This window comes from Anastrepha ludens, chromosome 3 (assembly GCF_028408465.1).
Source record: "Anastrepha ludens isolate Willacy chromosome 3, idAnaLude1.1, whole genome shotgun sequence".
Taxonomy (NCBI): domain Eukaryota; kingdom Metazoa; phylum Arthropoda; class Insecta; order Diptera; family Tephritidae; genus Anastrepha; species Anastrepha ludens.
The window spans coordinates 89,771,528-89,786,420 of NC_071499.1; the positions used below are offsets into that span (position 1 = coordinate 89,771,528).

Below are 14,893 nucleotides of genomic sequence, written 5' to 3' on the forward strand. Positions count from 1 at the left end.
TACAATATTCCAACACAACCACCATAAACGCTCCCTCGCAGATAATTGCAATAGCGCGCCCAGCTGCGACACACGTTTTGGCCTTGCAAGCGCGGTGAAGGAGGACATTCCATACTAAAATGCAGCAGCCATTTCGTGACTTCTTCACCTTTGATTTTTCTTTACTTTTTTGCCTTCATTCAAATGGCAGTTTCAGTTGATTCAGCAATTTTTCATGGATGTTACTTTACTACTGAAACCGTTGCATGTAGCGAAATAGCGTGAAAGATGTATACAAAAACATGCAAAAATAAAGTTTGAACAACCTTTAAGATACAAATAATAAAAAGAAAAAAAGGTACAATACAACATTTATTCTTGGCCCTTTGACAGAAAACGTTCTGCATGAAAATGCCACATGCATCTCAGAGAATGTATCAAAACTGACGAGTTGTATGATTTAGATTTTGATTTATTATTGCAACGTGCACTACCTTTTGATGAAGAAGTTAATGTAAAATACGTGATTTCTGGATTTAATGAAATTAAACTCTTGGTCTTGTACTTACACCAATGTGTTGGCCTTCCACGAAGAGTTGAGGTACTTTTATCGTTTCCGAGTGCATTCGCTCCTTTATCTCTTGCTGGTACTCGATGCTCATGAAAACATCTCGTTCTTCGAATTTCACTAGTAACGTACGCAGTATCTGTTTGACATTTGCACATTTGGCATAGGTGTCTCGTATGATGCCCATACTCGTTGTGTAGAGGACCACCTTTCCCGCATCCTTTTCCTTGAAGTTCTGAAATAAATGTAACATAAATGATATTATATTATAAGAACAGAGGGAAGGAAGTAAACATCATTTTAAGTAATATGAATAAAAGAATGTTGTTGAGGTGGTTTTATATGTAGAATTTGTCTAAATTTTTAATCTCAGATTTCATGTAGGATATAAAGAATATATATAGAATTTTTTTAATATTTTATGAGAGGCACATGCTGCCAATATTGATGCCATCAACCTCAACAATAATAAAGTTACTTCTGCCTTTTCTGTTGTACATAAATAAGTAGGTGGCGAATGAGGAAACGACAAAACGTCTTCTGTTCCGCTCCCATGCTAATGTTCAGGTATAATTTGAAAGTAGTAGAGACCCTTTTTGCCTTGCATACTAAGGCCTTCTCCACTTGGTATTTATAATTGGCGTTCGTTAGTATGAGAAAGAAACAACAGGAGTGTATCGGTGAAATCGGCCAAAATTGCTTCGGCGAGTTATTGCTAGCCGCGGGGGGTAGGGTTAATTCCACTAAAAATATGCACTTATTTATGAATTTTTTTTGGAAAGATGATTCATGCAAATTTATTTATCCAATTACTATACTGTAAACTCATATTTCAAAAATATTTTCAAAAATTTTCACAAGACGCAGACGTCTCGAAAAAAAGACAATTTGCCGTGGACAGTTTTTCTCAGCATTGGATCATCTGAAATCAAAAAATCAAAGAGTTTTCATTAGGTAATCAATTTTCCGAGGTAACCCTGTCGAGTTTTTATTAAAAACAATTTTTTTTTCAATTTTTTTTAACATTTGAAGTAGAAGTGCGATTTTTAGACGATAAATCGCATAATATTGTTTATTGTAAAATAAATAAAAATTGAAAAAAACCTCCCAGGGTTACCTCGGTAATTATGTAGAGAAAGTGTGTACAAAATTTCAGAAAGATCGGTCGAGTAGATTCAGAGAAAAAGTGTCCACCGACTTGAAAAACGTCGTTTTCTAGAAAATCGATTTAAAGTTCGACCATAGCAGGTAGCCGAGTCGGAGCGGCCAACGGTTATAATGCTCTAACTTTGTGAGTTTTGCACCGATTGACTTAAAATTTGGACACAACATTCTTGAGATTATGTACATTCATTTTCTCAAATAAACCAAAATCGATTTTTTTTTACCCTAATAAATATTATTAAAACTTGGTAAATTTATTGCTTGACTTTTCATGCAGATGTGTAATAAATAAAATTTGAACCACGATAATGCCTTCTTTGTACAAGCTATACCAGACATCAGACAATTCCGTCAAAATTGTAAAAACTTAGCAGGAACTGAATAAATTATTTATGTATAAAAAGTTCGAGTGCAGGCCTGATTTAATATTTAAACATTTAAATATATTTGGATTATATAAAAAACATTTATTTAATTTAATTAGTAAATTTTGCTTCACAGAAAAATAATGCAAAAAATTATCAGCCAAGGCCATCGTACAAATCACATCTACACCTGCAATTGCAATGAACTAAAAATTCCAAAACTACCAACTAGGCAAACTCAATTTTTCACGTTTCCAGTAGTAATGGACTTTTTTCGGATGTGCTTGCATTCACCTCTTCGGAGCAGCTTCAATTGCAATTATTTTTAATTAAATTTTCAAATACAAATACTTTATATGATGGCATGCGTTCACCTTAATGCAACCAGTAGCGCCACACCGGCAACATGTTGAAGTTTGTAGCAAGAGCTGCCAGCAATGGTTGTTCCTAGTGCGTGCTCTGAGTAAATTGCCTGCTAACATGTTTGGTTTGTGTTTTGTTATTGCAATTTTCGTTAACCTGCGTGCACTTCCATTGCCTTTATTTGGTTTGCTATTTCCATGCTTGATAGCAACAAGTGGTGGTAGTAGTAGTGGTCCATAGCCTGGCTGGTGAACGCATCTATTTATTTAGTTTGCAGTATGAGTTGGTTATATCTATTTTTGTATATTGAGATATGTTGCTAATGCTGCCTGCATGCAAGCGAGTATGTATTTGTATATGTGTATGTGTACTATATATAGTTTCTAGTTGATCCTGTTTTTGCTTGCTGTTATTTTTTGCAATCCGCGGAATGCCTCTGTGGCGAAGAGTTCCCATACCGGTTGGGAATCAAGATCATGGTTGTCATGAATTCAACAACACACACTTTCTTACTAACTGACTTAGCACTTTATTTATTTGTGGTGAAAAATATAATTTTAAATTTCATGAAAAGCTTATTCAAGGTTTATTTACTATTTGCTGGTTTGTGTTATTTTGTGGTTGGCGATCATAAATCTAAGGTTTTGTGCTAGTTTCTTTGACAAAAATTTGTTTTTTTTTATGTTATGCATTTACTTTTCGTTTTGGTTTTTATTGGAATTTTCAAGGAGAAAAGACCACAGGTAAATACTCGTAATTGCATATGTATGTGTATTTTCGGAGTTGTTTATCAGCTGAGTGTGCGATGCAATTAGTTGTTGTGGGTCAAGTTGGAAAATGATTTCATAGATTTATTACCTTTTTTTGGTCACTGAAAATATTCATAAAAATTTGAATCAATAGAAGATTAACTTAAGTTAAGGCCAGTAAGCGCAGTTACAAGAAAAATTTCGTTGGATGTACTTAAATGTAAATATGTCAATTTAGAAAGAACGAAAAACACTGCTTCAAGATAAAAATATAAAGTGAAGAGCAGATGGGAGAGACACAAAATTCTGTTTATTTATTTTTCTCTTTATCACTTTTATGTGTCACAGCCTCGCTTGGGCCATTGTTAATATTCTCCTTTTAGAATCTCTGCAGATTTTTATATATTTTTAATAGCCTGCGCTAAAATTACTCCGTATAACATAAACAAAAAAAAAACAAGAATATTATGTATGGTAAAAGATGCCATATAACATTTTTCAAATTTACGTCTGGAGTCTTTTCAGGTGGGAGTTTTTTTCTGATCTTACCATGAAACCGCATAAGCATAAGAAATAACAAAATTCTGATCTCTGAGGTATAAAATATACTTCGCAGGGGCTATCTCTATTAGAAAAAAACGTATAATTTGTTGTTTCATGCACGGCGATTCGAACCTACGCACTTCCGAGTGGTAGTCATACAACAAACCATTCGGCTACGGCCACCGTTGCAGGTGTTACATTGAATTTTACATGAATTTTCTTTTTTATTCTTTCTTAATTTCAAATTAAAGCAAGTCAGAGATATTCAGCTGCTATGGTACAAATTCTAGATAATTTACGAAGTGCTAGTGACAAAGGAGAGTCTTGGTTTTTCCTTTGTCTATTAATAGCGACGATTTTTTGGGATTAAAGTAAAAAAATGTTGCTCCATTTGAACTCGGTTAGTTCTAAAATGTACTTATTGCATCTTTATCTTTGTGTTTCAAGGAATATGCAAAATTATTTTTACCTTAATGGGCTCCATTATTTTTGTTTATTTCAGCTTTCTAGTTGACAAGTGTGAAATAAAATTGGCGTACGACCCCAATGGTACACAAATTTATTGTACATCTTGCAATGGGTGATTAAGTTTGCGCCATCTTTTATATATCATGAGGGTTTTTGTTTTTATTTTATATTCGTTTGTAGAGATGAATTGTATATCCAAAAGCAGGGTTTGATAGAAAAATATCAGTCCATTGGCGGACTTTTTCATGATTCACTTGTCATTGAAGGGCAAATTTGACCTGGCGCCGCGATTTACTGGAATCCACTGAAGTTGAGTGAGTTTGTGACTGACCACCTCTCGATTGGTCTAGAGTTTGAAGTCTACTGTAGCGGTTATCACTCCTCAGACATTGGCAAACCTGTGAGAGTATTTCTACCACTGAAAGTTCTGTCATTCTGAAACGGCAAACAACGGTAATTCTACCCCTTTGTAGGAAATCATATATTGCGAAGGAGGCTCGGCCAAACACGTAGTAAATCATACAAAGAGACGGATTGTTTTCCGATGGATTTTTTTAAGTGGTTTCTACTTCTTCTTGATTGTTGCGACAAACACTTAAGCGATTTTGGTCGAGTTTGCCAAACCACGCCAGTCGTTTTTTCTCGTGCTAACTGACACCAGTTTGACACACCAAGGGAAGCCAATCCCTTCTCTTTTTTTCCAACGCAAAGGACGCTTTCCTCTGCTACCACCAGCTAGTACCGCATCAAATAGTTTCAGGGCTGGAGCGTTTGTATTCTTTGGGACGGCATTGTCCAGCCAGCGGAACCGCTGGATCTTTATTTGGTGTCGCAAAGCTCATATTTTGTGGAAAAAATGTTGTGGAAATAATATTTTAACATTTGTGGAAAAAATATTTTTATTTATAAAAATTCGATTTTTGTAGTTACTTTAAAATTGGTTCAGCTCACGCAAATCATAACATTTTTCCGAAAAATTTGGCGGACATCTTAAAATATACAATTTTTATAATTCCGATAGAAAAATGGTAACAATTTTTGTATGGAGAGTGAAGCACCCTAATGTATGTATATACTTTTAAATAATCAATTTCCTTGTCGCTCGTAACTTCATTTGCATTAAAAAAAATGTCTTACTTGTTAGTTATCCATAAAATGGTAAAGGCGCAATACGCTCAGTAAAAGCAAATCTTATTAAAGCGTGCAAAGAAAGGAAATAAGAAATCTCGTAAAAATATACATAACTGCTGATAAAATAAAATAAGTTTTTCTCGCGCCGCATTAACCACACTTTTAGTGACCTCTTTCGCCAGCCGGGCAAAATGCGCACTTATCTTCGATCAGGCGCACTACAGTATCCAAAATGCTGGAAATATCTTTCTACATATTCATACACCAGTTTATGTAAATGTATGTATGTATGAGTTTATATCCATTAAAATACGAATTTGTTTGTAAGCGTGTGAGCATGAACAGCTCTTAACGGTTTAGTATCTTCCACAACAGCGATAAACAAAAGCGAATGCGTATGAATGAGGTACAAGCAAAAAAAAGAAAAGAAAAACAAATTGGCAATAGTTCTTAGCGCGAAAAAAAATTGAATTAAGTGCCAACGCTGGTGAATGGCCATAAAATAATTATTGACTTCGCAGCAAAGCTCAAGCAATAAAATGTTTTTAAATGGTAATGAAAATGAAATGCCAGCGGCTTACTTATGTCTTGCACCAATAAGGCGCGACGAGGTAACAAATCAGAAAAGAGTGGAAAAGTGTACAAGCAGATGCGAAAAATGGTTACGTATACGCACTGGAACCGTTTGATATTAAATCTCGAGCCATGTGCAAATATGTATACATAAGTAAGCTCACGAGTGAATAATCAAACACATTTATATATATTTTTTTAGTCAGAAACGACCACTTCTTGCGCCTGCCTCTACTCACTCATACATTCACTGTCGCTTGGTTGTGGCCGCCAAAGCGCTTCATTGATGACAATAGAAAAGTGGGTTAACACAGAACACGTTGGCCTTCTTAGAACAGTCGTTGGCATCGTTACTTTATGTAGTAAACACCTTAAGTGTTAAGTGTACTCAAAAGATAACGGCGCATTTGAAAAGTGCTGAGCAATTATTTAGACAAGAACTCAATGATGAGCATAAAATGATGGCAATATTTCTTTAATCATTAAATGTAAAATTGCTGATCATGATTTGCTTGATCGACGTAATCAAGTCATCATAATTTTATCAATAGAAGCGTATATCTGTCGATTTGTTATGTGTTATAAGGAGAGCTCCGAAGTACACAATCCTTTGTAAAATGGGAGTTACTGAAAGTCTTTTTGGCAATTTTTTTTTTGGTATTTTCTAAGATTATGAGAAATGTGTGGTTTAAAGAGGTCCGTTGTTACAGTGTCATGATTCAAGTCTTTTGTCTGCCTTCTACGCCCATTAGTCATGTGTCTGTTTTCGGTAAATATAGTTTTCCGAAAAGGCAAAAGAGAGGGAAAAAGATGCCAAATAAGACAAATACGCGGAGTGGGTGACAGTTCAAATGTGAATTTTAGTATAAAAAAAAAAAAAAATTTCCTCAAAAGTGTTTTATCGTTGGAATAGCTCATTATTAATTGAATTCCCTCAGTCTCGGACCCCCTTTTTAAATTATGGTATTGAAGAATTTTAAAACGATAGTCCCGATGCTCCGGTATTTATCGTGACATTCCGGTATATATAACGGGTGTTTTTCTTAGCTGAATGGGTATCGATAACTACGGTTTGGCAGCTGAGATTGACAAAATTTGTTGATATTTCTGTTCAGTAAGATTTGGCAAGACATCATGAATCGTTTAGAATCGCCAGAACAAAAATTTCAAATTGTGGAAATTTACTTTGCGTAAAAATGAATAAATAAATCTGTTGGCGATGTTCATTGAGCAAAGTGTTGAAGAATACGTCAAAATGTCGATTCGACTTCATTCTTAACTTTATCCATCGACTACGTGGAAAGTTTTACGTAAGGATTTTGGCTGACGTGTCTATAAAATACAACTCGTGTAAGAATGGAAGCCAAATGACCATTGTTTGCGTTGAATTATTACGGATTGGGCTCATTTAGATTTACTATTCATATTTATTGGAAAAAGTCAAAAATTGAACTGATCAAACGGGCATATGCCAGATATCAAATTAAAAAAGTAAATGCCATGAAAGTATCTACCTGACTTTCATAGAGAGAATCATTCCAAAAATTTCTGTTTGAGTTCTCGAGCTTTTCAAAAATCATAGATATTATGGGTTTCACTGAATATTGTAAGAAATTATAATAGCTTATAATTTATTTATTTATACTTATTGAGAAATTTATCTTTGAACTAAAAGCTACACATAATTCTAGTTTTGGTTTTTTAAGTTTAAACAAATTATGGTCAACTCCGAACGGCAAATGGATTTTTATGAGGAGCTTTTTCAAGGCAGAAAAACACTGGGAAGTTTGCTATTGATTGCCGAGGGGCGACCGCTATTGGAAAAACAGAGATACGCAATTTACTCCCTTCGCATGGCTCTCAACTGCTCAATAACCGACAAAAGAAACACACAAAAAAAACGATTTCGAGCACCCACGGGTGGCCTCGGGTAGCAAGGAAATATTCTGAATATATAATATGATAATCATCTACGATATTTCCCAAAAAACAACAGTGTTGTCAAATTCAGGGCACTGCAAATTTTAAACTAAATTCATTATAATAGGCCGTTTATTGGGAGGGTCTAAACAAATTACATGTTACTGCTTTTATCGGATGCTCGCGTAGCTAATCCCATTTTTGTTTCTAACGCCGATTTGAAACCTAACGCGGTAGTTCTTCTAAGGTAAATGCTTCAAAAAAAAAGCAGAACATAAATAAACGAAAACACATGAGTTAAATCGGAATGAATTTATACCTTCATTACGAAATAATGATTTATAACTTGTTTGTAAAATAATAGTCCATTGGCGATGACTTTTCTCCAACTTCTGCTTTAACGCCGCTTTGCTCACAGTCAACGCCAGCTTAACCTTATTTTCACACTCTCTTCTTTTTTTAAAGCCGCAGCAGCAATTTCAAAAACAATGACAATGAAATAATAAAAACTATGATTTGGCTTTTTTGCAATACTTGAATATTTACTAACACATGTGACGAAATAAGATTGATCTAATAGCAAGTAGGTCTGGCGTGAGTCAATTAAGAGCACGTGTCAGTGTGTCGGTTTTGATGAATATAGTTTTTTTGTGGCACGTAAAAGTAATTAGCTGTGAAACAAAATAATCAAGGTCACAACTTTCAGGAAACAGGTTCACTAATAATAACATCGTGCAACAAAAATACTGTTGATAAGCAAACAAAATAAGTTGATATAAATCTGCATTTTTCGTTTTTAATCAGTACGTCAGGATTTTTTTTTTAATTTAAAAGTTTTTGTAATTCAAATCAAATATTCACTCGTTTTATGGAACTCGATCGCCAGAGAAATATGCAAGCATAAATGGCTACACTAAAAAAATATTATATATATTGAAATAGTTGTGGTATAGGAAATCGTAATGGGCGAGTTCGAGATATTTTAGATGATTGTCTCGATTGTTCAAACATCTCGACAGTTGCCGATGTTTTCTCTCATTGTTAAACCATTTTTAAGGTTCTTGCAGGCTCGGGCATTAACCATTGAAAGTTGATGTAAGTATTTTACACCCTTGTAAGTGTATATTTCAAAGAGAAATTTTTAAACAGTAAGTTTTTTAGATCGCTGAAATAATGGACCAGACCAAATGAATGCGTAAATGCAAGGTGGCCATCCGAAACGTGGAGTACTCAGTTTTCCGAATGACGGGCGAAATTCGTAATGGCACTCAAGAAGAAATAACTTTTATACTCTGCTTGCAGTTCCATACCGCGCTGCAAGACTTTGAACAATAGTAAAAATATTATAATTATGAAAATGTTAAGATTTTCATTTGTCGTATATTTACATCAAGTTTGATTAGTCAATTGTGACTAGAACTACTTTATATACAGTCTCGTAAAAATATACATAACTGCTGATAAAATAAAATAAGTTTTTCTCGCGCCGCATTAACCACACTTTTCGTGACCTCTTTCGCCAGCCGGGCAAAATGCGCACTTATCTTTGATCAGGCGCACTACAGTATTCAAAATGCTGAAAATATCTTTCACATATTCATACACCAGTTTATGTAAATGTATGTAGGTATGAGTTTATATCCATTAAAATACGAATTTGTTTGTAAGCGTGTGAGCATGAACTCGAACTAATTAAAACAGGCGCTGTTCGATTTATCGAATTTGTTCGACTTATCAATTGAGTGTGCTATGTTAAAAAAACAGTCATCGATATCGATTTTTCGATCGATTGTTGAAAATGGAGGCCAGTAGAAAATTTCTGTAGTATAGTTTCGTTATACGAATTACATTTTGGTCCATTGGCTGGATCAATGGTGTCACATTCGGCGGCATAAACATAGTTAAAATTAAACCATCCTCGGACTTTAATTCGATTTCGTTGGGATGTGATGGGGCATTATCAATTAGAAGATGAGCCTTCTCAGGTAGTCCCCATCTTTCAAATTTTTTCTTACCTAAATATTAAAGTCATTTTACCTGCGGCACGAACGAATTATGAAACCAGTCTTTGAAAATCGCCGAAGTCATCCAGGCTGATTTGGAATTTTTGTACTCCACCGGACAGTTAAAATTTTTGAAAACACGAGGATTTCTTGCTTTGTCAATAACGAGAAGTTTAAGCTTATGGTTGCCGGTAGCGTTAGTGCAAGCCATAAATTGCCTTATCTTTCTTTTTTATAAGACTTATGGTGGACTTGGCTACCCCATATTCCTTCGCTAGAGAAGTAACACTACGTCCACGTTTAATTTTGTTAAGGACTTCAGCCCTCTCTTTTAATGCTAAACACTTCAACCTTTTACGATCCATTACTCACGTGCACTGATATACTACAAATGACAAATTTAAAGCAATTTGGTCAATGCAAGATGTTGTTCCCAGAAAACTAACGGGATATTAACGCCGAAATATTCATATGGACAATACACTAGTATACATATAATTTATATACATATACTATTACATATGTATCTATGTACAAAATGTACATGTTTGAAAAGAATGTGTGTACAAATAAATTCGTTTTTTTGTTCGAGTTATAGCGCTTTTTTATTGTTCGAGTTACAAAGAAGTCAATAGGGGAAAAAATGTGTTCGAGTTAGCACGTCGTTCGACTTAGCGGCTATTCGAGTTACCGCGAGTGCACTGTATATATATATATATATAATTATAATTATTATTATTCATATATATATATATATATATATAATTATAATTATTGTTATTAATATATATATATATATATATAATTGGCGCGTACACCCTTTTTGGGTGTTTGGCCGAGCTCCTCCTCGGCTACTTTAACTATAATATTATTTCATCATTGACTTCAAAGAAGCATTACAAAGAAGCTGACAAAATCCACAATAAGTTAGAGGAGGATGCAAAATCACAAGTATTTAAAAGTCTCTTGCATGTTTGCGCATTGAAACAATATCATACTCGTATGATGAAACTTTGCTCTGAGTGTTGCTGAATATATTCATCAACAGGAATCATCATATGATCGGCCGAATGACTGCCACTGTTCTTGTATATTGTCAGTATTTTTTTTTGATGGGTTTCTTCTGGATTTGGATTTTTCTCTTGGATTTTTTAATATCATCCCTCAATATGTTACTTAATGACACGTTTTCGAAGCAAAACCATCATGCATTTTCCTGGGCTGCGTTGTATCAGAATCTCATTGCATAGATCAGCTTTGATGATTTAGCGACTTAGAAGTTGGAATGCCATTTATAATTTTGAGGGTATAGAGAATGAAATACAATTGTGTTACAATGCTTGTCAAAAGCAAGAAAATATAGATTCGGGTTACGTCTATGAGAATACGTAGTTCCACCTAAAAATCAGGCAAGCGCAGTGGAATGTTCATCACCCCAAGAACAAAACTGCTTTGATGGCATCTTTCCTAAATTGTAAATAAAAATATTTATATATTGTATAATAATATAATAAGATTTTTTCATCATATATAGAATTAAGAGGTCAGATCAATTGATATAACACGATTTGGAGAAACTAACGAAAGGCTTCGTGCCCGTTCACGATCCACCAAGTGCGCTTTTTTCGTCGTATTGCTCAAAGTGGTGTTGTCATTTGAGGCCAACGTATTTAATTCAGGATACCAGTCTGATGTTATGGTTGGTGTTATATTATTATTTGCTATTTGGTGTTCGACTACAAGCCCTGAAGTCGCTGTGGTACCATTTTGTGTATGATTTTCGTGATTCTGATTTCTGAAGGAGTTACCAGCTATAGGCGCTGTTGCAATTTCATTATTTGTTAGCACTGCTGAGGTCAATGCATTAGCGGTATAATTTGAAAATATATAAACTGATAATAATTTATAAAAATAATAAATATTACAAATATGGTTTTTTTTGTAGATTTATGTTTGCTGAACGTCCACAGAGAGTTGGTCGTTGGAAGCCATGCGCAATTGCCAATATATGAGGATCGCTTAAAAAATCCGTGCGAAATTAAAGAGTTGGCACTATTACGTATGGTAAATATCGAGATTATGTCTAGTTAGTAGCTTTTCTTGGAGGAACACACTCCAAGTTTCAGCCAGATCGGCATATTTCTTTATGTTTGACATTCGTTTGAATAGAGAAAGTCGAATGATTTTCATTTTTCATCACGACAACGGACCTCACGTCTCAGCAGTTCTAGTCGTAAAATTAATGGAAATATTGTTCCATTCCCCATCCCTTCCTATTATCCAGACTTATCTACCTCGGATACCTCGGACTACTATGCGTTCCCCAATGTGAAGAAATGGCTGGGAAATGGGAAAAAGATTACATTCACACGAGAAGGTGATTGCATGAATGAATTGCTATTATTCGGACTTTGACAAATCCTATTTTCGGAAGGGATCAAGAATCTAGTTGCATATATAATAACATATATAAGCCTAAAAGGAGACTATGTCGAAAAATATAAAAGGTTATCGCCAACAATTCAGTAGTTTTTATTTTTGCACGAACTTTTCAAACGATCCTCGTTCCATTGTTCATTTTCTTATGCTTATAAAGCCATACAGAAATAGAAATATTCAGCAAAATTTGCTTTTCTTTGAATTAAGCTCAATGACGCCCTTTTATAAGAAAATTATGTCAACTAATGGATAGCAAATGAATGAAAAATATAGGAAATATAAACAATTTTTTGCTTACAATTCTATTCTAAAAGGTGTAAAGAACGATTATCGGTTATTTTATGTGTAATAAAAAAGATGAAATTTGTTCCACTGTGTAATAATGGGACGTAAATAATCTTGAAAAGTTTAGGGAATTTTTCCCTTTATTTTGGGAAAATTGCCTTCTGAATACCAATATAATTATTTTATTAATTGCAATAGCCAATGGGTTGCCAGTATTGAAGTGGATTAAGATTTAAGCCGATAAGCAGTAGATACTAATGTGGAAGCAAAAAAGCTTATTTTATCTGCTGCTGTACGATTTAATTTTTGATTGTAATCCTCAGGTTTTCTTTGTTTGCCGATATATTTGTGATCCCTTTATTTTTTGCTAATTGTATTGATATTTTCTGCTGAAAAATCTGCGCCCGGTATAGTTACTCCAGAGCTTTTAGCACTGAATCATCCACAAGGGAATGGGTAGGAAGCTCTCTAAGTAAAATTTTGAAATTGGAAATTTGTCTATTAACTGAAAATTTATTATAACTGATTTTACTTAACTTTTAGATTCGAAGATATCACTCATCACTGATTTATGAGAGCACAAAAAATATACTCAAACATTTTTAAGAGTGTGAATATGTTTTTCCTTTTTTATAGTGAATTGTAAAAATAAACCACAATAGGTATATAAAAGGTAATACGGATAAATGCATAGTTATTGCCTTATTTCTATATATTGCACCTTTACAATATGATTTATGTTCCCACGCTTAAAACTAGTCACAAATATAACACACACACACATACAATTATACAGGGTGGGCCATATAGCCTTTGCTTTTTGAACCACCTATTTTTTTGAGATTGGTAACACAAATGACATGTCAAATGTGTTCATAATTTACTTAAAGGTTTGACATTTACAAAATGGGACGCTATATGGCGCAAGAACTGAAGCCTAATGACCATCCAATGCGTTTTCGGTTCGCTCAATGGGCAGAAAATCGTTTGACCGAAGATGAGCATTTTTACCGAAAAATCATCTTTTCTGATGAAGCTCATTTTCACATCGGTGGCTACGTCAATAAGCAAAATTGTCGGATTTGGGGCTCAGAAAATCCACACGTTACTGTAGTAGTAGAAGTGTAGAAGTAAATGCATCCACAACGAGTCACTGTTTGGTGCGGTTTATGGTCTGGCGGCATGATGCGAGGAGCCGCGGTTACAGTAAATGGCGAGCGTTACCGTGACATGCTCAACGAGTGTCTGTTTCCAAAAATTGAAGAGGATGACATGGACGACATTTGGTTTTAACAGGACGGTGCAACTTGTCATACTGCCAAAGTTACACTGGAACTTTTGGCTATCGTTTTTAAAAACCGAATAATCAGCCGAAATTCCGATATCAATTGGCCGCCTCGGAGCTGTGATTTAAGCCCGTTGGACTATTTTTTGTGGGGAGCCGTTAGGGACAAATGCTATGCAAACCATCCAGAGACGATTGATGCTTTAAAACACGAAATCGAAGTTGCCATTCATGAAATTGGAGCCCAAACAATCGAAAATGTGCTTAAAAATTGGGTTAATAGAATGGCCTACTGTAAAGCCAGTCGCGGCAGTCATTTGAACGATATTATTTTTTATTGTTAAATGACAATGTTGAATCTTCAAAATAAAAAAAGGTTGAAAAAATATTGATTATTTTTTTTTTATAGCCGATTCAAAATGCAAATTTTACATGGCCCACCCTATATGTACATCGTAACTGATTAGGCTTGAGCATGACCGGCATTTGGGTGTTCACAGGTTCGATGCCACCTATCATTCAGCGGAAATATTCAATATTAGGAAACGTTTTTTCCTTAACAGTTGAATTGCGAATTGCAGAGCGCATTTGTGCTATGCCAAAAGCTTTCCAGAGCAAAACTAACACTTCATAAGTCTGTCATCATGCACTGGCGCGTAGTTTGGACTATGAAAATACCCGGTGAGGTGTCTATTGGAGTGTTTGAGAGAAAGATTCTTTGAAATAGCCCACATAGGGCAGCGACCACAGATCCAGAGGCTCCGCTGGCTAGGCTGTCGTCCGAATGGATACAAACGCTTCACCACTGAAAGTATTAGGTGCGATACCAGCTGATGGCTGCAGAAGAAGGCATGCTTAGGGTTGAAAAGATCAGGTGGAGAAGGAATTGGCTTCACTGGCGCAATTTCTTAATTTCAGCCAATCTCGCTAAAGCGGTTAACGCGCTAATCAAGAATAAGAAAAGTTTTCTAGATATAAGTCATCAGGCGTTCGGAAGTGATAAACAACTGAAGTTCTCTGCATTAAGAAAGAGAATGTCAGTCAAGCATTCGTAATAG

General features: G+C 34.8%; 1 protein-coding gene across 1 annotated transcript in view; it reads right to left on the reverse strand.

Moving 5' to 3' along the window:
- Window positions 1–14,893, reverse strand: part of LOC128858427 (probable serine/threonine-protein kinase DDB_G0282963) — a 120,427-nt gene that overhangs the window by 17,606 nt on the left and 87,928 nt on the right. Inside the window, exon 3 of the mRNA XM_054094691.1 lies at window positions 549–782. Within this exon, the coding sequence (XP_053950666.1) occupies window positions 549–782 (234 nt within the window). The remainder of the gene's footprint in view (window positions 1–548; window positions 783–14,893) is intronic.